This window comes from Cariama cristata, unplaced genomic scaffold (genome assembly GCF_000690535.1).
Source record: "Cariama cristata isolate BGI_N322 unplaced genomic scaffold, ASM69053v1 scaffold38419, whole genome shotgun sequence".
Lineage (NCBI taxonomy): Eukaryota > Metazoa > Chordata > Aves > Cariamiformes > Cariamidae > Cariama > Cariama cristata.
Genome location: NW_009638108.1, coordinates 1 through 22942, shown reverse-complemented (window position 1 = coordinate 22942; position 22942 = coordinate 1). Strand labels below are relative to the sequence as shown.

The 22942-nt window shown below is 39.9% G+C and overlaps 1 protein-coding gene across 1 annotated transcript; it reads right to left on the bottom strand.

The window, feature by feature from the left end:
- Positions 1–688: 688 nt before the first annotated feature.
- On the bottom strand, positions 689–20952 carry LOC104168127 (histone acetyltransferase p300-like; the record flags this gene model as incomplete). Its single annotated transcript, XM_009708593.1, has 17 exons — positions 689–854; positions 2607–2720; positions 3151–3297; positions 3650–3800; positions 4979–5046; positions 6146–6223; positions 7997–8053; positions 10549–10659; positions 13117–13205; positions 13766–14044; positions 15239–15357; positions 15934–16090; positions 17030–17218; positions 17759–18199; positions 19262–19417; positions 19891–20000; positions 20875–20952. Coding segments are annotated over 17 exons (2510 nt in total), but the record flags the coding sequence as incomplete, so codon positions are not given.
- Positions 20953–22942: the final 1990 nt, after the last annotated feature.

Sequence of the window (22942 nt, the reverse complement as noted above, 5' to 3'; positions counted from 1 at the left end):
GAACCGGATTCAGGAAGGCACGGATCGGGATCGGGCAGGCAGGAGAGCGAGCAGGGTCCCACAGGGAGGTCGGCCATGAAGGAAAGAGGGCTGACCCCCGTGATCCCATAGCTTTATACCCAGTATGACGTGGATGGGATGGAACAGCTCGTTGGTCAGTTTTTGGTCACCTGTTCCGTCCGCACTTTCCCGCAGGCGCAACCCTTTTACGCCTTTTCACTTGTGGACCGTAAGAGAGCCAGCAGTGACCTTGGTTCCCACAGGAGAAAGTATAAACACGGGCCTTTCTGCATACCAGTCGTGCCCTTACTTTAGCCACAACTATAAACATCAAGCCTTATCAATTCTGAAGGCAGACACTGTGTGAAAAACATGTCGCCAACTTCAGAAAGCGCAGTTACTTCAGAGAAACTTTTCACTGAAGGAAAATCTGCTGAAAGGAGAATTGGTCTTGTTTTAGCCAAACCAGGACAGTTCTAAGGAATCATTTCAAATCTCTTGCTAGAATGATTTCAGAAGCTACATACTTTGAAGAGGATATATTTTCACTTGAAACTTGTGCTCGATTCACTTGAAACTAATACGGTAAGCTCCAAGAATAAGGCACAGTGCATAAGGCAAGGAAGAAAGAAGACAAGACTGGGCAACACTCTTCCTCCCACCGAACACAAACACACACTTATCAAACCTTGTAATCATGCACGATGCGCTCCGACACAGATTTGTCCAGCATCTTTTTGTACCACTCTTGCAGTCGTTTGGGTTTGGGTATCTTTTGGTCAGGAGGATGGCAGTGGAAGATGTAGTCATCTCCTTCACTAGGCGGGCATGCCCAGATATGTCCAGTAGTATACCTGGCATCATGAAAGAAAAAAAAAGTCCCTGTGGGCTCTGACGATTAACACGAGAGCTTGCTCTCCTCTCTGCCACGAGATGGAGCCACCACAAAGTTGGCTGGTGTTACCAGATGGACAATAATTACAGCTCTCCAAGATTTCAATTCTAGCATTCATTCCAGCTTCACTCACGCGACAGCATTACCATCTTTTCACTAATTTTTAAAATTCAGCGTTATATGTGGAGTAGTTTGTATCAAGTGTGCACATTTTCCAGTCTAGATGAAATCAAAGCCTGATATAGACCTGCAATTGCCACCACCCAATTAACTAATAAAAGAATGATGGAGGCTAGGTATTTCGGTAGCCAGAATTATTCTTCCTTGAGAGAGTGCAGCCATTCATGATCTAGCACAATTTTAAAACCAGATTTAAACACATGATTCCCTTTTCTACTGTAAATCTTCTGGTTTTTAACTTTGAGGATCAGTTTTAAAAGGTTTCACAATTATATCTGGGAATAAACAGTCACTGTCAACCTATGCTATTGTCTGTACAATCTAAGTACTATGAAGACAGATGACATCCAAACAGTGGTGGCTGCAGAGAATACAGCACCACAACGATCACTTCTTCATCCTCAGTTCTTCTCAATTAGTTTTTGATAAGATCTCCAGTAGGAGGAATAATCAGATCTCAAGTTAGAGAAAATAACCATCCTTGCCATGTTGAGAAACAGCTCTGCAGAACCCTACCCAACCCCTGGGAACTGCAGCCAGTTGTCATTCCTTCTGCCTGAGGAGGGAGAGATGATACTGCACGACCAATATTGTTTTCCCAAAATGAGAACCTGATGTTACCCATTAGCACAGAAAACAGCATTAAGTAAAACTGAGGCCTGAGCTCCATGCAGCAATTTTAGAGACTCACAGGTTAGAAAATACACAATAAAAAAAAGCAGAAAGAAGTCTAACGTATGCCTTCAAAGTACTAAGAATATATCATCTCACTGAGGTACTGAAGGCAGTACCACCCACCTCCATTCTGACTCCCCTAATTTTTCTCACGCAACTGCTCTAAACATAGTCCCTAACAATTTCTTCATGAATTACTCTCTGCCAAGCTACACCAGATAGCTTTGACAGTAAAGTAATGTTTACTTCACTGCCTTTTCTACTTCAGTAATCATGCTCATTTAGTTTCCACCTTTCTCATTTCTTCAGTTGTTCTGTGTTCGCTTTTGTGCTGTCCCAAGTATACTCTCCTCTTTCTCTGACTTTTCGGTTTCTCACAATTTCAGCTACTCATTCTAGAAGATATTTCTTAGCGGCCTTACACAGCTGTTACAGAGTTAATCAGTACAGACAGAACATACTTATCTTTCTCCTTATAAACACGAGCAAGAACTTGCCAGCCGAAAGGAATGACCTGATTAAAGCAGTGGCATTACACAAGGACTGCACTATCAACAAGGCCAGCAAAACTTTACGGTCCAGATAAAAAAGCCCCACTTTTTCTACTTAAGACTCAAGGAAGTTTTACATAAGTTTGGAAACCTAAAAGTATCTGAAGCATAAGCCTCTCCTGAAAAACCTGCAATCCCTTTTTGGTTTTTCTCCTTTTCAAGCATACACAGTTGTTGTCAAGTTATTCGATCACTGGTTGATATTCAGGCACCATATTCTGCACAATAGGATGTAGTAATTTCACTTGCAATAAGAACTACCCGGCACAAATGCTGTACAGAAGAAAACATTAAAAAAGACTTACCCTAGTTTCTTGACGTATTCTAGATATCCAATTAGTATTTCATGATAGACAGCAGTCCTCAGGCATTTAGGGCGGAAGAAATGAACACTGTCGAGGTAAGATATATACACTCGCCTAAAAAAAACCCAAAACAAACCAAAAAGGCAGAATGAGAAGCAGAGATTTCAAAGTAGTTCTACAAGTTTATTCACGTTATTTTATACATTTGAAGCATCCAGTACAACAGCAATCCTCAAAGTGTCTGATCCTAATTTACCTCTAGAAACTCAGCTTTCTTTTGATATCCTAGCCTCATCCCTCTTAAAACTATCCAATGCCTTCCTTAAGGATACCGACAACTGATCCTTAAGGCAACACTGCCAGCCAGCCAGCATCCCCAGTAAGAAGAGACACTAACATATTCCCCTCAAACAACTTTGTTTCTAGAAGCTAACAGCACTAAGAGTCTTCACATATGCAACACCGAAGCTCTGTACAGGACTTCAGAAGGTTCACTCAATTAAGACAGTACCAAACCAAAATAAACTTTCATGCAGCTCCTCACCTTTGATTGGGGGGAGGACAGTCTGAGCCATACTCCTGTACATGCATCCCAAAGAAGCACAAGTCTACACCATCAATCTCCTCAAAGGCAAAGAGCGCTTTGGTTCGATAAGGGAAAGACTCTGCCATCTCTCCACTATCTACAAACCTGCAGATTACAGAGGGTAAAGAGGAATACCGAATATATTCACATGTTAGAGAATACATGTCACTAGGTAAAAGGAACAACGATTGAGGGCTACCGTAAGTGTAACTTTAGTGCAATTTTAAAGTTAAATGCTTACAGACTACTCAAATACAAGGCATCTACTTTTTACTATGAAAAAGATGACATATCACAACTAATTAAATGCTGCAGTAACGTCTGTTTGTCAAGAACTGGTCAGTGGTGAGGTTTTGAATACAACAGTCTGTTTTTTCAAAATAGTTGCATGTAAGTAAATTCAAATAGCTTCCACCTCCCCCAAAAGAAAGCAAAATTAGAAATGGAAAGAACATACCTTGCTTTCATTCCTGGTTTTACTTCGACAGTTTTGTCAGATGCGTGTACCACCCTAACTGTAACCTCTCCTGCCTCAGGGTGATTCTGTCGTCTTAGGAAATCATTGACTCTGTTCTCCAAGAAGGTACCGAGTCTGGTAGCCGGTAACCCTGCAGGAGAAAAATACAGCTCTAAACATATACAAAACTGAACTGTTCAAATGTGATTTCTCTATTCAGACGGTAAATGAAAAGTGACTCTGAAAAATGCATGCAGTATGTTATCATAAATTAAAGCTTTATCTTTAAACACTCACACTCCTAGACGGGCTGAGCTGCTTTTCACCTGCAGGCATGTTTATGGTTTATACATTATTTAAATCAAGAAAGAATCTGTATTTCAACCCAATTTCTACCAGTCTTAAAAGCCAATCACAATTAAGGCTCCTCCTGAGTAGAAGCTATTAATTACTTAAACGGGATTACAAAACCCTGCTCTTGGACATGGCTTCAACAGCAGACGTTGCATTTGGAAGTATATTCTGCCTATAAAGCCATACTAGCCAGGTTAGTCTCTTCATGTGCCAGAAGAATGTATTTCAGTGATGGAAAGCACAACTAAATACAATGTATCTGCAAGTAACACAGTTGGTTTTAAAGCTGCTCATTTTCAACCAACCTTCATACAAAAGAAGTACAAGCATAACACCCACTGACAAAAACCTAAAGCTGAAAGGGACTTTAAGAGTTCCGGCGTAACAGGGCCCCTCTCATTGCTGTCCATTACCTCTGGTAGAGTTACGTATCTGCCAACCCGCTTTTCAGTTTTCCAATTTGACACCTTTCAGTAAAGTATCACTCGACTACATTCAGCATGCAATACTTACATGTTGCTAGAAACAAAAACTGATAAAAACTGTAAAAGAACCCTTGTATTCTTCCTGTATTCTTAGCAAATCTAGGAGTTTTGGTTTTGGAAAAAGGCTCAGATGCTGAAACCATTCATTGAATGGTTTGCTGAATCTTGATGCTATTGGCTGGCTGGGGATTTTTATTTTTTTTAAGCAGAAATGTAAACATTCACTATCTCTAAGAAGTACACCAAGTTATGAAGCTTCTGAAAGACTTATTTTGTCTACAGAACAGATGGACAATGACTGCACAAACTTCCTCCTACACTGCCTTCAAACCAGCTTGCCTTTAAGAGCAGCAGTAGTCACGGTGACTTGAACATGTTATCAGAAATACTCAAAAAATCTGAAATAAATGCAAAACCAGTATAAAAGCCACCTCTTCCCCATTCTTAACAAATTATTTAAGATTTGTTGGTGCAAGTGTTAGAATCTTACTTTTAGCAGAGAATTTGTTCTCTTTCCTGGTTCGTCCTGTTTTCTTTAGGCAACCATCACAGACAAAGCTGAAGCAAAAATACAAGAAAGTGAAAAACCACCCCAAGTTAGTCTGTAAAGTTTCTTAGCATCTTACCATTAGAAGCAAAAATCTTTCACCAGATCTTATCTGGCCTGGAAAATACCATAACTGAAACTTGAACTAAAAGACAGCACCAAGAACAGTGCCAGCAGAAACAGCCCAACTATTTCAGAGCTGCAGAGGAGGATCTAAGCTCCAAAGGGGGCACCTCCTGTCAGTCAACCCATGTCACCACCTGCAAGCCCAGGAAACAGGGTCTCCACTGGCTGGTCTAACAATATTGGCTTAAAGTATTCTTGGAACAAAGAGTCTCAAAACTGCTGTCCCTGGTGAAGATGAGATACCGCAACACATAAATCAAAAGGCTGATTTTTTTCCCTAAACCCCCAAGTACACTGTAGCAGGAAACGATGGGTAGATTCCTCCTCACTTACAGGATGTCTACCATCTTTTGCAGCAATGTGGATGGGACAGAATGGTAAAAGTTGTTTCCTTTCTTGTCAAAAAAGGAAACATTTAAGTTCTTACAGAGCTTTATCTACATATAATTTACCAGTTTTTTTTAAAAGCTTTTAAAGCAATCAGAAGAAAACCTAGTATGTTGATCAAAAACTATGGAATATCTAAAGACTAGATTATTTTTCAGATTTAATCTGAACACTGAGGCCAAAAAAGTGAATTCACCTGTTAAAAATTCTTCAGTTGTTACAGAATTTTTTTGAAGATGACAAAGCAATATGATTTGTACAGAACATGGATCAGTATGAAATTGTTACTTGAACTAAAAAAATATTTTTATGAAGGACTAGTGTCTTTAAACATAAAAGGCTGAAACATAAGGCTGAAAGGCCCTCTTCCACACAAAGGAATGTTAGAAACATTTAAGCTTAGAAACAACTTCACACAACACAGTAAGATCCAATGTCTAAATTTGATGTTACCCTATAGATTCTGTAAAATTTTCAGGTCAGAATGCAACTTCTTCCATTAGACACTCTTAAATATAACAAATACAAGGAACTTTATGCAGTAACTAGTAAATCTATTGTATACTCTCTGCTTAAGAAAAAGGAGAAATTCCTCACCCAGAAGGCCAGATTATCTCATTATGAAGAACACAGATCTGGTGCATTTTTCTTCCACACTCTATACATTCAACAAATCTGTAGAAGGAAAAAAAGGGCAAAGGGAAGCAAGGTTAGTAGTATCATTACTTGCTTGTATATTTTGTAATAGTTTATTAGAAGAGTTCTAGGCTCTGGAGCCTATTTAACATAGACAGCACATCTATGCTGAGAACAGCCTCATCTGCCAGCTCGAGTCAGGTAGACTATGCAGGGACGCACGATTATCGCCATTTGCTTGCCTTACTGCCATCCACTTGACTCATTTTTTCTAAAGTGAAGCCCTTCTAAGGGTAAAATCTGTAAACTGCTTGTTGCTATGATGAAGAGAGGAAAATGGATTCACGGGTGTCAGAAGCTGTAGGGATGGATTCACGGACTCCGGCGTGGGTAAAACCAGAGACCATTGTTGTTTACAAGTTTGTGCTTATATAGATTCACTAGGTGTCCACACGCTCTGGTTTGTTCATGGATTGGTTAACCCCTGCTGTCCACGCGCTGTGGCTAAGCTTTTAATTGGTGCTGTTAATCAAGACACACATCATCTAGTTTTGGTCTCACAGCTGTGCTTCAAAACATGTTTATCTTCAGCTCCCTTTCTGCGCTTGCTTCATTACTTGCTTTCTCAGACTATTTCCTTCAAGGCTATGTTGAATTGTTCAAGGTCGCTCGCAACACTCCCTGTGAATCCCACAAGAAGCAAAGAACCAGGAGAAACAGTTGGTTGTTAGTTGCCCCACTATGTTTGAAGCCTGGGGTACATTGCAAACATACTGCAGAAAGGTGGGAAGGAAGAAGACAGAAGCAGTATCAAAGTGACTTTCAGAAGACTAGCAGAGATTTAAGGACAACCGGGCTAAGTGATATGGTCTACTTCACAGATGTTGGTGAATATCATTCTCCAAAATACCTAAGGTTGCTTCATGTATCAGGACAATCTGACTCCTTTTGAGCATGTCTGTTTATAAGAGTCTGAGACTTTGAATTAATAGCTGTCATTTATGTAGAGCATATGGTATCGTACTGTAAGTTAGGCTTGTATTCTAGCATTAGGCTGTATCTTCACTATAACAAAGGGAAAGAAAAGTTATGAATCAAGCTACTATTCTCTCCTTCCCACAGCCCTTGTAAAACAAAAGAACTGGCTGACCCTTATGCCCTTAGAAGGATGGTGTGGGAAGGATACATAATCCTTTTTGTGCATTCATTTGAGAATAAAGATAACGTTTGCAGAGTAGCAGCATAGGTGTATAATGCAGGACCATGTAAAGTGGCTTCAAAAAAACCCCTCAGGAACATAGAGAAAAGCAGCTGAGTCACCATCATCTTTACTGAATGCCTACGGTTCTGCTTTCAGAGCAGTGTAGAAGAACCGGCTGATTCAAATTTAACAACTTTTCCTTCTACTACAGCTGCCTGTAAAATATGACAACTAGAAAAGCCAACAGCACCAAAAGAACTACTGCCAAATGACTCAAAACAGTTCTGAGATACCAGCGTTTGCCACGACAGGGTTTCAAAGCAGAGTTATCTGCATTCAACCCTTTTGTTGAATCCACATTCAACACAACAAAATGCAATAATTTCGGCCCATACAGCGTGACATATTTCTCAAGCACAGCTGCAGTGGTTTGGGTTCTCAGCACAGAATGCCAGATATGCTGCTTAGTGAGCAGCCCCTGCTGGCTAACAGAGCTACATGAAATTTGGAAAACACTGAAAAAGCAAAGCTGATGGTGAATGAGTAACATGTCTTTTACAAAATAATCATAATGAAACGAGGATCATTCAAAGAGTGACAGCATTACTTACAGTTCAGGGTCCAGTGTATCATTTTTCCTTTTTGAAAACTGTTCTTTGTTTATCGTGCTACGGAGAAACAGGCAATAAAACTCAGTTTTAACACAAGACAACATACATTCATGCCATACCACACATATCCACACACCAAGACAAAACTTGTAAACAGATTTTTCTTTTTTAAACACTTGCTGGCACTACAAGGAAAGGAGCTGCATTTCACAAAGTGACAGACAAGTAAAGTATATGCCACCCTTGACTCTGCCTGTGGAAAACATCCTTTTCTATGGGACAATAGCTTGTAGAGAACCACATTGCTCCCTTACTCAGTTTTACTCCAGGATAAATGGTAGAACTTGCTGACGTTCAAGTTTTGGACCAGTCTGATTAGTATTTCATAGTCAAAGGACTATTTGATGGGCCTCTCTGATATTCTGAAGGCAGAGAATTCCAATTATCTTTGATTACTGAGAAAGGTAGGTTATCTTATTTCAGATTCCCCTAGCCCTCCTCCTAGATTAATTTCAAAGGATAAATTTCAGCTTCCAAACCCTGCAGCCCCAGCCCAGCCATTACTCTACACTGTCTTAACCTTCCCTACAGCATTTGCAAGGCTAGAAATTCCACCTTTTTGACAGTGAGGTCCCAAGTACCATTTACATCAATCTGGTTCACAATAGTCCAGAACAATCATACAAGAACACTCGGATCTCTGAGAATTTACCCCAAAGAGGGTGCTGTATAACATGAAAAGATCAGTACATGCCTCTCTGAGAAGCAACGGCAGAGATTCAAACCAACCTGCATGAGGTGCATTAACCTTCCTATCCTTTTATTTCAGTGTTTATTCTGAAAAGTGCTACCTGCAGACTACTTCAAGCTCCTTATCAGATAAATGAGGAAAGTTCAATCTCTCAATTACCTCGAACTCCTCTTATAAATATAGTGAGTACAACTGTAAATAGGACCTGACATATATATTCCTAATCTTTTTTGCTTTTGTTCATTTTAACTACAGGTTGTGAGAAGAGAGGAAGGGAGCAGGATCTCTATGCCCCAGTAAAATGAGTTCTTAAGAGAAAGCCTGTGAGTGAGAGAACATTCAAAAGTGTACTTGCTCCTCATGTGCAGCCTACAGCCTCCACTTTCACTACACAACCACCAAGCATTTAAACCCGCTATGAAAAAAATACCAGGAGCTGGAAGTACCTTCTTACCATTGCTTGTGTTCAATGAGTTTTTGATTGTTTTCATTGTTGGGAAAAAAAAATAATTGTATCCAGCATCTGTGTTTCCAAATCTAGTATAAAAATCAGAAGCACTCTATGCTGCCTTCTACCCCGACCCAAAGGTTTGTGGCAAACCATCCCAACTCATGTGTATGAGAAAGAGCGTACTCTCTCAGCAGCTAAACAAAAATTTATATATAAACATGAATATATTTGGTATTTATTTATACACAGATTTACATGTATATAGATACTTGCTTCTCTTATATGCAAGTACTTCATATCCCACATCTCATATTAACAAAACTGGACAATATTGATTAAACTTTGGATCTTTGCTTCTACTAGAGTAGAATCCATACTATCCACCAGGTCATGGCCCACTGTACTGATCATTACGAACATTATTTCTTCCTTTTTCCTTCCAGAAAGGCAGATGTACTTTTACATTGTCCCAAGCCCCAACGGATTCTTTCACTACTGTTCTAGATACATCCATTGGCACCACCAGGATTTGGTAACATGCTGCTAAAGACAACTTCTACTTCCAATGAAAGTTAACTCAGTTTGTTCAACTACCAACATCGACACCTCTCCCCCAGCTTTAGACTTTCCTAAGTTTTTCTCCTGCTTCTATCTGCAGTGTTCCTGCAAGGCCCTCCCCCAAAGAGCTTTCTTCAACAGCTCAACGAGTAACTGCTTGGCACTCATCTGTCCCTCAAGGGCTTCCTTAGTCTCCGAAAACTCTGCTTCAAGATTTTTATGGGGACATGTGAGAAGGGTACAGCAGAATGAAAGACATGTTTGCCATCAGCATGGAAAAGGCAACTAAATCCATGCGTAGCCTTTTACCATGATCTCCTCAACAACTGCACAACATTTCTCATAAGCGGATGGCACTCCAACAGTAAAATATTTGTATGGCAGAAGGAGGTTGCCTGCTTCAGATTTTTTCATCCAGATCAGAAGTTTAACAGCATATCCAATCTATAAATAGAATACATGTAACCTACCTGCCTGCAGGTATAGTTATTTTTCTGTAGTAGAGTATTTCCACATTTTTTTCAGAAAAAATGTCATTCTCTTCTTTCCCCTCTACTGGTATAGTTGCAATTTTAAGCACTAAGTGCTCTTTTTTCACTATAGTTCAGTCAGTCCAGATTTTAAAGGAAAAAAATCTACAGCACAAGTCCAGGTTTTTATGAAGAATATCTGGCCCACTTTCTACTAGTCTACAAACAGTGAGGGTTACCTAAAACTAAACTCCTTCCCTTTGAGAAAGCAGTATAGACCCAGCTTACAAATGCATGGCCCAAGCAAACACAAATAACTCACGTTTGAGGTTGCGACGGGTCATCTCCCAGAGAAACGCTCTCTCCTTGGATTTCGTTGAAGCACTTCTCACAGAAATGATACCTGTCAGCAAGAAGGCCATATTTGGGTGAACTGCTCCGTCCACACAACACAGCCCAAGTCAAGCAACGGAGCCACCAATCACAGCAGGCCAAGGAAGGGACAGGAGCAGAGAGCAGGTCATCACCGGCGACAAGGATATTCAATGATGCAGATTTATGAGCCCCACATTGTGTTTGGTTGGTTTGGTTTTTTGGGTTTGGTGTTTTTTTGGTTTGTGGTTTTTTTTTTTTTGCGCAATCAAAGCCAAGTGCAGACAATGACAAGCATGAAGGAGAAATAAAAAATAACACACACACGAACAAACAAAGAAATGGGGGTTTGCAGGACAAAAACAAAAACATAGAAGCAGGACAAGACAACACAAAGCAGAAAGCCAAGGCAAAGCACAGATTAGCATTAAATCTCTCAAATGGGTTCACAAGCAGCAAATGATTAAAGCAAATTAAACAAGTGTATTCCATTTTAGCATACCCACACCCTCTTCATTTTAATAATCCATGCCACGTACAGCAAAGAATTAAAATGAGAAAGGGGAAAGAGCAGAAGGAAGGAAAAACTGCTACTCTGACTTGTACATCAGCACAGCAGTTCTGTTGGCAGGAGGATCTGCAGGAGATCAATGGAAGAGGGATAGTCTTCCATCTTAAATGTATAAACGCTGAAAGGCCACAGGATTCTCTCCCAGTTGAAAGGGAAAGCTAAACATCAGAAGCTTCAAGAACAAAAAATTCTGTCCTCAAAAATCTCACAGACACTAGTTACAGAACTATCACACCATATGTTAACTAAATACCTAACATCAGCTACACACACAATGCTCTATGTTGATATGATTCTGCCATAGCCCAGTTTGAGTGTACAACAATCCAGGCATCAATACAGCAAGCATTGCACAGAAAGATTTCATTTCCACTTGAATAAAAGTGATTAATTCAAGATTCTACCCTAGCCCTCAAAAATGTTCTAAAACTGTGGCCTCTCCATTACTAAGGCATGTTAATTGAGTGCACAAGACTATCTAAAAATAAATACAAGAAAATTCAAACAAGTTCATTATAAAGCCGCACAAACCAACACTAGAGCAGCTGTTAGGCTAAAAAGACAGGTCTCAACCCTCTCTCCCAGTTTTCATTGGAGATAACGCAGAGAACAGTCCTTCTGGAATTGTACATTTCAGTCTATAGATATATCTCTATGTGCGTATATAATGTAATTCACAAGTCACACTTACACACTTGTTATAGTGCAAACATTCACTTCTAATGTTTGAAAACGTGTAAAGCATGTCAGATCTTTCGAATAATAGTCTTTTGGTCCACCTAGTGCTTGCCCATCGATAAATATAAGCAGAAGATACTGACATGATATGAAAAGCTCTATACTATGTACGTCTAAAACTACAATAGTTATTATGGGATACTACAAGCTTATTTTCTATTTCTTCACTCCTGAAAACCTCCACTCACTGCTGTAAACCTTTATGAAGCCTAAGAAGGTTAAGATGTAACTCCTGTAGCTCTTTGGCTGCTTTCACCTGACCAAGTGCTTAAGAAAACTACAATTCTTGCAAAATCTTCCTGGTTTTCAGGTAAAAGCCTTAGCGTTTTTGTTGTTCTAGGGTGGGGTTTTTTTTGTTTACAGTGTTGGAAAGAACAGAGAGCAGGAATTAAATTGATGGAGGTGACATAGTCTGGAGGTAACCAGCCTCCTGCTTTGACATGTGCATTCTGGTGGCAGGCCAGGGGACATGGGAGAGTTAAAGCACGTATTTCCCTGCTTCCTCCTGCCTCGCGTCTCCCCAGTTGGCAGAGAGATGCCTAGCAAGAAATCTTTCAGAAGTCAAATAGGTTTAAATCCTTTAATAAACCCCAAGTCAAAAACAATTATTCAAAAGAGCTGTAGAAGTGACAGCACTCTACAGAGCTGCTGACAGCTACTGCAAGACAGCTCCCTTAAGGAAATTTCGGGAGAAAAAGCCAGCACCAATCTACTGAAGATGTGAGTACACGCATCTTGTGAGTACACGCACAAGAGGTGCATCACAAAAATAAGTTTGCTCTTCAGTGTCAACATCTTGAGAAAAACAAAGACTTGCCAAGTATAATATGTATTACGAGCATCAATATACTTGCTGCACAGTTTACTCAGCGTTCTGCATGAAAAATACTGCTGCACAGTAGGAAGCAGAGACAACAGACTTGTATATGTGATTTGTACATAACTGAAGATTTAATTAACTGCAGGATAAAAATGTAGTAAAATATCATGTTTCCGCAAACAAAAGAGGAAGAGTAAAGGCTGCAGTGAACTTTTGTACAACGAAATCATTAACACACAAGGTAAACTATTCGAGGGCTCTTCCAGCAAATTTTTATCTTAAAACACAAAGGTGTACACATATAAAGAGGGTGTATATGTAAATACATGCACGCCTTTAACAGACTGATTGCAGCATGCACAAAAGCACACCAAGTGAGTTTTCCTTACCTGTTCTGGTAACTGTAGTAAGTGGCATCTCGAGGGATTGTGCATAGCTGTTTGCCATAGCAACACAAAGTCTGCGGTGAGAACTCCAACTGCAAAGAGGAATGGGTCGTCTTAGTACTCATACGTGTTTTCACTTGCTCTCCATAGGAAGCAAGTGTGACGCAGACAACCATCATTTCCACCTTATTCTAGGCACAGATCTCACAGCATAGCAAGTGTATAAAGTGCTAGTCATAAGAAGTGTTCAGTGGGCTGTTATTCTCCAGTTAGGTCTTCTCCAAAGATGGAAAGTGTATCAAAACAAGACAATGGAAATACACAGTCTCAATACACAGTGAAATAAGAGAGTACTTCTTCCGGAGTAACAAAATCACGTCTGTTTAATTCGCAACAGCAAAAGGGTTTGCCCTAATCAAAATAAGCCTTCAGTTACTGACTTCTTTTCCCCCCCGAGGGCTTATATACAAATAGATGGTTTAAGCACTAGATAGAATTAGAAGATTCATAAAAACCTCAAAATCAGAGGATTGCCAAATCCTGTAAACTTTCAAAAACTGACACACTGTAACTGCTAACAACTGCAACTGCTGTATTTTTCTCCTTTCAATACCAGAAGCAAGTAGTAGACTGAAAATATTTATTTTCTTACCTTTCTTCCACAGCAATAACCAAGGCTCTGCATAACTGGGTCAATTTCTTGCTCAAACACCTCTGCCAGCTTGGAACAGTACTTATATACCCGGGATGTTTTGCGGTTATACAGCCAGGCATTATTGAACATGAGCCAGATGTCATCTACATATTGCCACGGTTCCTGATACTGTCCTGTGTCTAGCTTCCTCTTGATAGTAGAAAGGTCCATGGGGTTCTTCACTATGTCAAAATAATCCTGCAAGAATACGCAGCAGATCAAAACACTACCACAGAACTATGTTGTGACATGACAGCATGCGCATTCTCAGCATATAAACTCTTCTGCAGTACGTCAAGAAAAACAGGTTCCTCCCTGACTTGATTGTCAAACCGCTTGTGACATACAATGAAATCTGTAAGTAACACCATATCTCTCCCCAGTGCTTTCTTTTCATTATTCCTTTATTTCTCAGGCTCTATTGCTCTTCCACTCCTGATGAAATAAAGCCACTCTAATTTTAGGCAGCAAAACAGGAATTAAACAAAGTAGGAAATGGCAATGTTTTTGCAGCCACTGTGATCTGAGGATATACACAAGAGCATTAACAGAAAGCAACTGTTTTTAGTAGACCAGACAACCTAACAAACAAAAAGAAGTAACTTTGTTAGATGATAAAAGGTATCATGTCTCCTCTAAAGAATGCCTTTTTCCAATCCCCCCCCATCAGTTATGGGATCACTTCTCCTACAAAAGTCCTCAGAATATGATAGCCAATTAAAGAATATTAACAATACTTATGCCTGCTTATAATACTGCAGGCTTTGAATTTTTATAGTGTCTATCCTAAAAACAAACCAAAAAAAAAAAATCTTTCAGGCAAAAAACGTTGCCCAAAGCACCTAAGCAGGACTTCAATGTATACATATTTATGTATAAATAGTAAATTTGTGTGGTCAATCCACAGAGTTTAAAACACAGATCCTTGAAGGATAGTAATGTCTTTAGAAGACATTACTAAAACAAGCAGAAAATTTGACCTAAACAAAAACTATACTTTGAATAGTCTCTTCCTTGCTTATAACAGATAAATAATCATTGACAGATTTTTATTTTTTTTTTTTAAAGTGGTCTTGATCTGCTTAATTTCCCCAGCCAAGTTTTATATATGATGAGAAATACCTACAGAATTCAGCAATAGAAGCATCACAACATGAAGCAATACCCATAAAAACCCCACACAGCACTGGGGATCTGTTGGCAATCACTTTAATGCATGGTATACCTGCTTATTTATCAAAAGAACACAGAAGCAAACCAACTTTTGAATCCTAAGTGAGACATTGTACATTCCACTGCCTAAGCTAAACCTCTTCAAATGCATCAATATAAAAGTGTTAACAAGATAGACTTAAGCTGTTCTCAAACAGGTATATCATAATACTTTCCTGGCTTTAATTCAAAACTACTGTATCTTGCTAGAACACTCACAGGAATTCCTAGTAGTTGGGGATCCACAGGCTGTCTAAATGGAAGAGACTCGGGATCCTGACGGTAAAGTGCCTCCAGTGTTGGCATAAGCGCCTGCCGCAACTCTTCTGGCTTGAAAACTTTGAAAAACAATCAACATTAGAAAGATAGCAGAAACAGCTGTAAGGAAGAAACCTGCTGGAAAATGTGAGGTCTGTGGAAAAAGTCTACAGACAATGGGTTTAAGGTACGTAGCATGGCTTGTTTATCCTCTGCGACACCGAGTTCTGAGGAAGATATTAAAATGATCACCTGGACACAAGGAGATGGTCAAAATATTAAAGTAAATCTTGTTTTTATCATAGGAAGACACTGCTAAATTTAACAGAGTCAGTTTACATTCCAAATACGGCCCCTCTCTGAGGTCCCAAGAAAAAACCTGTCTAGAAAATCTGTAACTTACGAGTATTTCAGATCTCTATTGTACTGATAATTTTACTAAAGGCTTAATTAATGTCTAATACCAAAGCCTTAAAGAACTTGCCCAAAGCCAATCACAAGCACATGTATTATTAGATATTTTTGTCCAAAAGCCACAAAGAACAATCCATATAAGCCTACTGAGTACCAATGAAGAAAGCTCAGGGTTTTTTCCCCCCAAAAAATTTCTCTAGGGAGACACAGTGAGTTTCAGTCAAAACAGTGTTCCTGCTTACTTTTTTTCTTGGACTGCCCAGCTGCTGGAGAAGACTGAGTAGCTGGAGTAGTAGGTCTTTCCTCCCCCTCTGGTACTTCAGTCTTCACTTCGGATTTCTTCTCTTCTTGCTCCATTGGGTCTGGTTTACATTCCTCCATGACGGGTTCTACTTTAACCTGGAAGGTAGTTTGGAGCCTGTCACTTAGTCTCCTATGAAGTCATCCGTCCATGTTTCTGTCCTTTAAATCTACCTGCCATCCTGTCCACCACTCTCCCTAGGGTTAAGGGTATTTACTTTGCAGTCAAAATTTGCCTAAAACTTGAACAGATGTGCCAGAAGGCATCTGTAAACACTGCAGTAGAAGCAATGATGAGCTGCTAACCAGTTCTGAGCTGCAAGTAGACACACAGGTACTCATCCAGCTCTTCTCTTCACACTGGGGCTGCCAGGATGACGCTACTGGCAGTCACACTCCTAGCTGTTCTCAAGGACAAGTTGTTAGAGCCCGGTAAAGCAGCCCATCATGTACATATAGAACCATAGAATCATTTATGTTGGAGAAGACCTTTAAGATCAAGTCCAACCACAAATCTAACACTGCCAAGCCCACCACTTAAACCATGTCCCTAAGCACCACACCTACACATCTTTTAAATGCCTCCAGGAATGGTGACTCCACCACCTCCCTGGGCAGCCTGTTCTAATGCCTGATAACCCTTTCGGTGAATAATTTTTCCTAATAGCCAACCTAAACCTCCCCTGGCACAACTTGAGGCTGTTTCCTCTTCTCCTAATATCTGCTATTCTAACATCTAACAGCTGCCAATGACATCTAAAGGACTGACCCGAGTGCCTTCTTACATTGGCATTTACCAAAAAGCCCCACAGCTGCAACCACATTATCATGGTCCTTCCTGCAGCCACTAGCTTCTACCACCACTTCACCAGAAAACAGAGACCTTTCTGTAGGAAGAAGTAGAGGAAGACAACAATCAAAATAGCAGTAGCATCTACAGCTCTCATTGAACTCTGGAAGGAATGGCTTGCATGGAGACAGAAAGCATCCAGCAGCACTAGATATTCTACCCAACCAACAACTGGCCGACAATCTTACCTCAGATTTCTCCTCCATTTGCAGCTCTGTTTGTTCTGGTTCCCCTTCATCTGTTTTAATATCCATTTTCACTTCCTGCAAGGGTGGCTGCTGCTGCTCTGGAACAGTCTGCTGAGAGTTCACCTCTGTGCTGCTGGTGGATGGGGGGTTGGATACCTGCCCATCAATGCTTACGGCTGGCTGTGAAAGCTGAGGGAACAACAGACACATTACAAATAGGTTTCTAATGAACTTATTTTTCTTTCTGTAATCTACCTTTTACTTATATTACATTTCCACCAAGTTTAAAGGCACTCCAGTCCTTCTACTTGCTTCACCTGAAGAACATACTGCTGCACAACCCCAATTATAGAAAAACATGCCACAGAAACATGCACTGGAAGGCTTAGTATATAGAAAATGACATAGTGTTTCCCTACTGTACAGAACTGCTATGCATATGTAGACATAACTAAAGATCTCATCCATGTTTCACAGTGAATTTCAAAACGTGCACTGAAATTCTGAAAAATATTCCCTCTCTGGAAACACCAGATGATCTACAGACTTGTCTTGATGCAAAAAAGGTTAGTTCCCAAACGCAAAAAACACACCCCACCTTTTTTGGTATTAAACGTGCCAGTAGCTACCTCCGTCATCACTGCCTCGCACAAAAATACAAGACCAACTGAAAATTAAACCTTACGCTTAAGCATTTGCAGGGAAAGCACACTCAAAGTATTTCCTTACAGGTGTTGTGGGGTGTTGAGGCTGCAGCGGTGCTGTTGGTGTGGGAACAGATGCAGTTGTGCTCTGCTGCGACAAGGGTTGCTGCTGTTGCTCTGCAGAAGGGGTAACTGGAACTGGAGGCTGGACTTGTGGAGGCAGCTGTGCCTGCGGAGGCGTTGGAGTCTGCCTTTGAGGGGGATGCATAGTTTGTGATTGTGGTCCAGGTGGCATTGCCTGAGGAGTAGGTGTTGGGGCAGTAGTGGCAGCTGCTGCTGCCTGCTGTTGCTGCGATCCCAAACCTGGGGGCGTGTGGTGAGGTGTTGGGGTTCGGCTAGGTACTGGTGAAGGAGAATTTCGGTGCATGGGAGGCTGTGGAAGAGGTGGGCAGTGAATATGGCTCCCTTGAGAACCTGGAGCCATTGCAGGAGAATTCACAGGACAGGAAGCACTGGTCATTTGTGCCTGTGTGAAAACAAGGATGCATTTGCAAATACTCAAAGTAGAAAAGTGAGAGAAATTACTGTCAAATGGCTGTTTTCCCACAGTTACTGGCATACTTTTAAAAATGTGACAAATCATCTGTTCTGTTTTTAAAAACTCTATTTCAAAAGGAGAAATAGTCTATTTGATTTATTCTACTCCACACGAACATAAAGCTGTTTTATAACTTATTCAGCTCTAAAAGAGGAGTTTCAATAGAATAACTTATATGTGTTGACATATTTAAAGAATGGCACACCTACGCTCCCAGTTCGCGTAACATTTCTTTCTAAAACTAGATTTGCACATCCTGAATATGGGACAATGCACCACAGTGAAAAATTGCATTCAAATACACTTAGTGTGCCCATGCCCCCACCCCCAAGACTTGAAATTGAATTTATCATCAGAAATAAGTACAGCTGTAACTGTACCATTATGGGATTACAAAAAAATTGTCTTGGTCAAGGAGAAAAGCTGTCACTCCACAATAATCTTGCCTGCAAACTAGGAAGAAGCATCAACGAGAAGCAAACTGACGTTCCCTACTTCTTCCTGGCCTGAAAGGTTCTTGCTGAAAAGGGAGAGGGAAAGGACAGAAAGGAAACTGCTAGACTGTAAGTTCAGATCTTTAGTAGCGATAACCCTCCTATCCCCCAAAGTCAGCAACGCACATTCGTCTTGGATAGACATGCCTTTTTATGACTTATTCCACCATCTCTTAATTTCTCAGGCTCTGCAGCTTCGCTGTTCAGCATGAAATTCTTAACTACTGCATGCTGAGTAAAGATTTCTTCTTTGGTCCATAAAAACAAACTTAAAAATTCCTCTGTCACACTCAAACTTAAGCCTGAGAACAAGCCAACAATGTTTCACCCTTGCCATTCCCAGTGCTACATCAGGAGTCTCAATAAATGAATTCGGTTGACTATAATTCCAAAAGCATCTTGAGAAAACGAGTTTTTCTCCATTTCTACAAACTGAACAACGAAACCACTATATGACAAGGCCCACTGACACCACTTCCAGAACTCAGAAACTTACTTGAGAAACTGGTGTCTGATTGCCAGGCTGAGTCATAGGCATGCTCGCCGTGTTCATTCCTGGGGAAGAAGCAGGGAACTGGGTCTGTTGTAGAAACTGACTCTGACCAGAAGGCTGGCCAACTCCTGGTTGCTGCATACGTGAAGGAAATCCCATCTGTTGGAAAAGAAAGGAATTCATTTCACACAATGTGTGTAAACCTCCATAACATTTTACAAAAAAAAAAATAAAATCCTTTATCTTGTTGCAGAAATCAATGCTTGCCACTTATCTGTAGGATACAATATGCAAAGCCTGCTTACAACTCCTCTCAAAAGACAGAAATTACGATGATTTCTCTTGTAAGCTAAGGAAAAGGATATTGATCTCAGGATGGGACTGTGACTTAAGATTTATTTTTGTTCCTTGTTTTAAGGATGTAACAGCACAAAAAGCCACTTAATTTTTAGCCAATTTTTATCACCAAGATCTAAAGGCTTACCATAGACCAGACAAATCTTTCAGTAGAGATGCAAAAGGAGGAACCAAAGGGTCAAGAGAATGAAGAAATAATGCTTGCTTTTTTAAACTGTCTTTTATTTATTTATTTTAAGGAAACCACAGCCAAGAGAAGCGGAGCACACACTGACCTGGTTCATGGCCCCAGCCTGGCTTAGCTGTCCAGGGTGCTGAAGAGGAGGGGTTTGCCGGGGTCCCATCGGTGACAGCTGCATGTTCATCTGGCCAAACTGATTCATTCCTGTACGTTTGTGCCAAAAAAAACACTTATAAACAAAGGCCTGAATTCTCCTTTGGGCACCGTTTAACATTTGGGGAAGAAATGCTGTCGGTTTCTTCCTAACTTTGTTATCTAGCAACCAGTTTTCAAGCATGCAATGCTATAAAGGAAGTATTTCCTTCTATCAACCAGCTACGTGAAATAACTTTATATTTAGTGTCCAAGCTACCATACTCCTTCAGAACACAGACTAGTTTAACCCCCACCCCCCCCCCCCCCCAACTTGTTTCCACTGTTATCAAAGCTCTGAAGTTTGAGAACTACTGGAGCACATGATAAATAACCAAAAGTGTCACATCTACTGCTGAAGATCAACTTTCTACAGGAAAGTTGCATTATCTTAACTACATATTAGAAATTCACTTATAGAATCCCAAATTGTATGTTCACTTCCTTAAGTACACTGTATGTTGGCTGCAATACTTCTTGAATATGTAGCAAAGGTTCTGCCCCTTCCTTCTGAGCAATAACTCTCACCATCTTCCCTCTACCACCACCATGTCCTCACCTAAGCTGGCGAGGCCCACCATGTGTGACTGACTCCACCATCCTGTGTTCACACAACCACAAGTTCCAAAAGCATCAAGTTCTTTATTTAACAAATCAAGCAGCTAATGCGCAGCTCTTAAATTCACAAGATCATGAAATGCTATTAAAGAGAGATACGTAGTTTTTTATATATATCGTTATGTAAGTATTACACAATATAGATAGCTGTTTTCTTAATCAAATGGGAAAACTGCAGGTGAAATAAAGGCTATGACACTTCAGCAAGAGCTGCCCAATTCCAAGATTCCTTCAAAACCAAAGTAGCGAATTTTCTTCAAATATTTACCTGGCTGTGCTTGCATGCGATTCATCATCTGGTTTGGCACATTAGCACGTATCAGGGTTGGGTCAGGAAGAGGACCATCTGGAAAAAGAGATATTGGAGTAAGATTACACCATTTAGAAGACCACCAGGTTTTACCCACCAAACATTTTAGTGAGAATTACAAACTAAAACCCATGTGTAAAAGAAAATAAGTGTATGGACACAGTCCAGTAACTCTAAACACTCTTGAAGAGCCCTTAAAGTGTGAAGCAAAACCAAAAACTTCCTTGAAAATATAAGCATGTCCCATTGACAGAAATATCCTCTGAGTTAGTGTGAGCTTTCAGAAACTGAGGACAAATTTGAATATGTGACCGAGGTACAACAAACTCAGTAGCTCACAAACATTCCAGACCACAAGAACTTCTACAGACCACTGTAGGCTGTTCCTGTACCCCTAGATTTAAAACACTATGAAAATTATATGGTTCCACAGAGTATTTATCCAAGCTCTGAAGTTTGAGAACTACTGGAGTACATGATAAATAACCAGAAGTGTCACATCTGCTGCTGAAGATCAACTTTCTACAGAAGTAACAGCAAATAAAGTCACAGCATCAACCTTTAAGAATCTTTCTTGGATCTCGGTAATGCATCTCAGTAAATCCTGTTCTGACTTTGAGCATAAAAAGACCCAGAACTGGATTTACCAAGATACATTCAAATTTAAGCAGGAAAGAAAGAATGCAGATGAAGATTCTTGTAGCTTATGCCTGGAGCTACTGGATCTTTCTGCAGTGTTAGACAAAAAAAAAAGAGGAAGTTTTTTGTCTCCTCAGTTGACTAATTCAAATTTTGACCCTATCTTCTTAGACAACTTATTACACTGTCAATGACAGCTACACATCTTTTTCCATGAGGGGGTCTTAAGAACTCCATTCTTAACTGTAAAGTATCTAAGAAGATGCAAGACTGAAAGAATCAAGGAGAAAAATCCTATTCTTCTGAGAAGGAAGCTTGTGGGAGACAGTCGGGGGCAGGGGGAGGGCAGTGCCCTAGAAGGTAGGTTTGCAGAACTGTTGTATTTAGTTTTAAGAAAGACTACTTCAGTCTCCAGAGCTGTCAATCCAGAATCACAGAGAAAAAAAAAATCATCTTAAATCAGATTGTGGCTCAAATAGTTTTAAAAAAAATTAGCTCTCTTCTACAGTTAAATCAGAGTATGGGATGCAATTTTATTTAGAAATGTACAGTTTAAAATCCTGTATTTCAATTATTTACAGGACTTAACTGGAAATACAAGATTACAATGTCAGCAGATGCCTCTCTCCACTTTCTAACTAGAAATACTACCCACAAGAATTTGTATTACCTTTTTTTTATCTGTTACCCAAATAAAAACATACTAGATGTCTGACAGCCTATAGCACCTTGTTCCTAATGTTGTAAATGGACATTACACTCTTTAGCAGTATAATAGTTTTGATCATTAACTCCTCTCCAAAGTCAATTTTATTCTAATATACAAATGCATGGTTAGCCAGGAATCTAATAATGATAATAATAATTATCTGTTTAGCATTAGGAAGGTCAATTCAAGTAACAGAACTACTGTGAAATAGAAGACAGCCGCATGGGGAAACAAGTGAAATCTGGTTTTCATTGCATGCTGGAAAGGCCATTTGCCCGAAAAGAACAAACGTGGCACAGAACAAGTACCATCTAAAATTTCAAAGGCATAAATACCTAAACACTCCAATCATCATACTACCTCCTTAGCAACAATAGTAATAGTGGTGATCATTTTAAACACAACTAGATACTATGAAAATATATTTCTTTTACAGTAACCAAAGTTATCTTTAAATCCGTTAATTGTAGGGGTGAATCTCATGAAACTGAACTTCCATAACATTAAGGATGGAACTTAATCTCCATTCCCTCCACCCTCAAAGTAAGCGTAAAGGTTTAAAATATTTCAGTTTGTTCAGAAGACTAAATACTTTCAGATCATCTATGGTCATTAATTAACACATAAGCAAAGCAAAGATTTTGCAAGTGCTTCTGAACAAAGAGGAGAAAGTTCTCT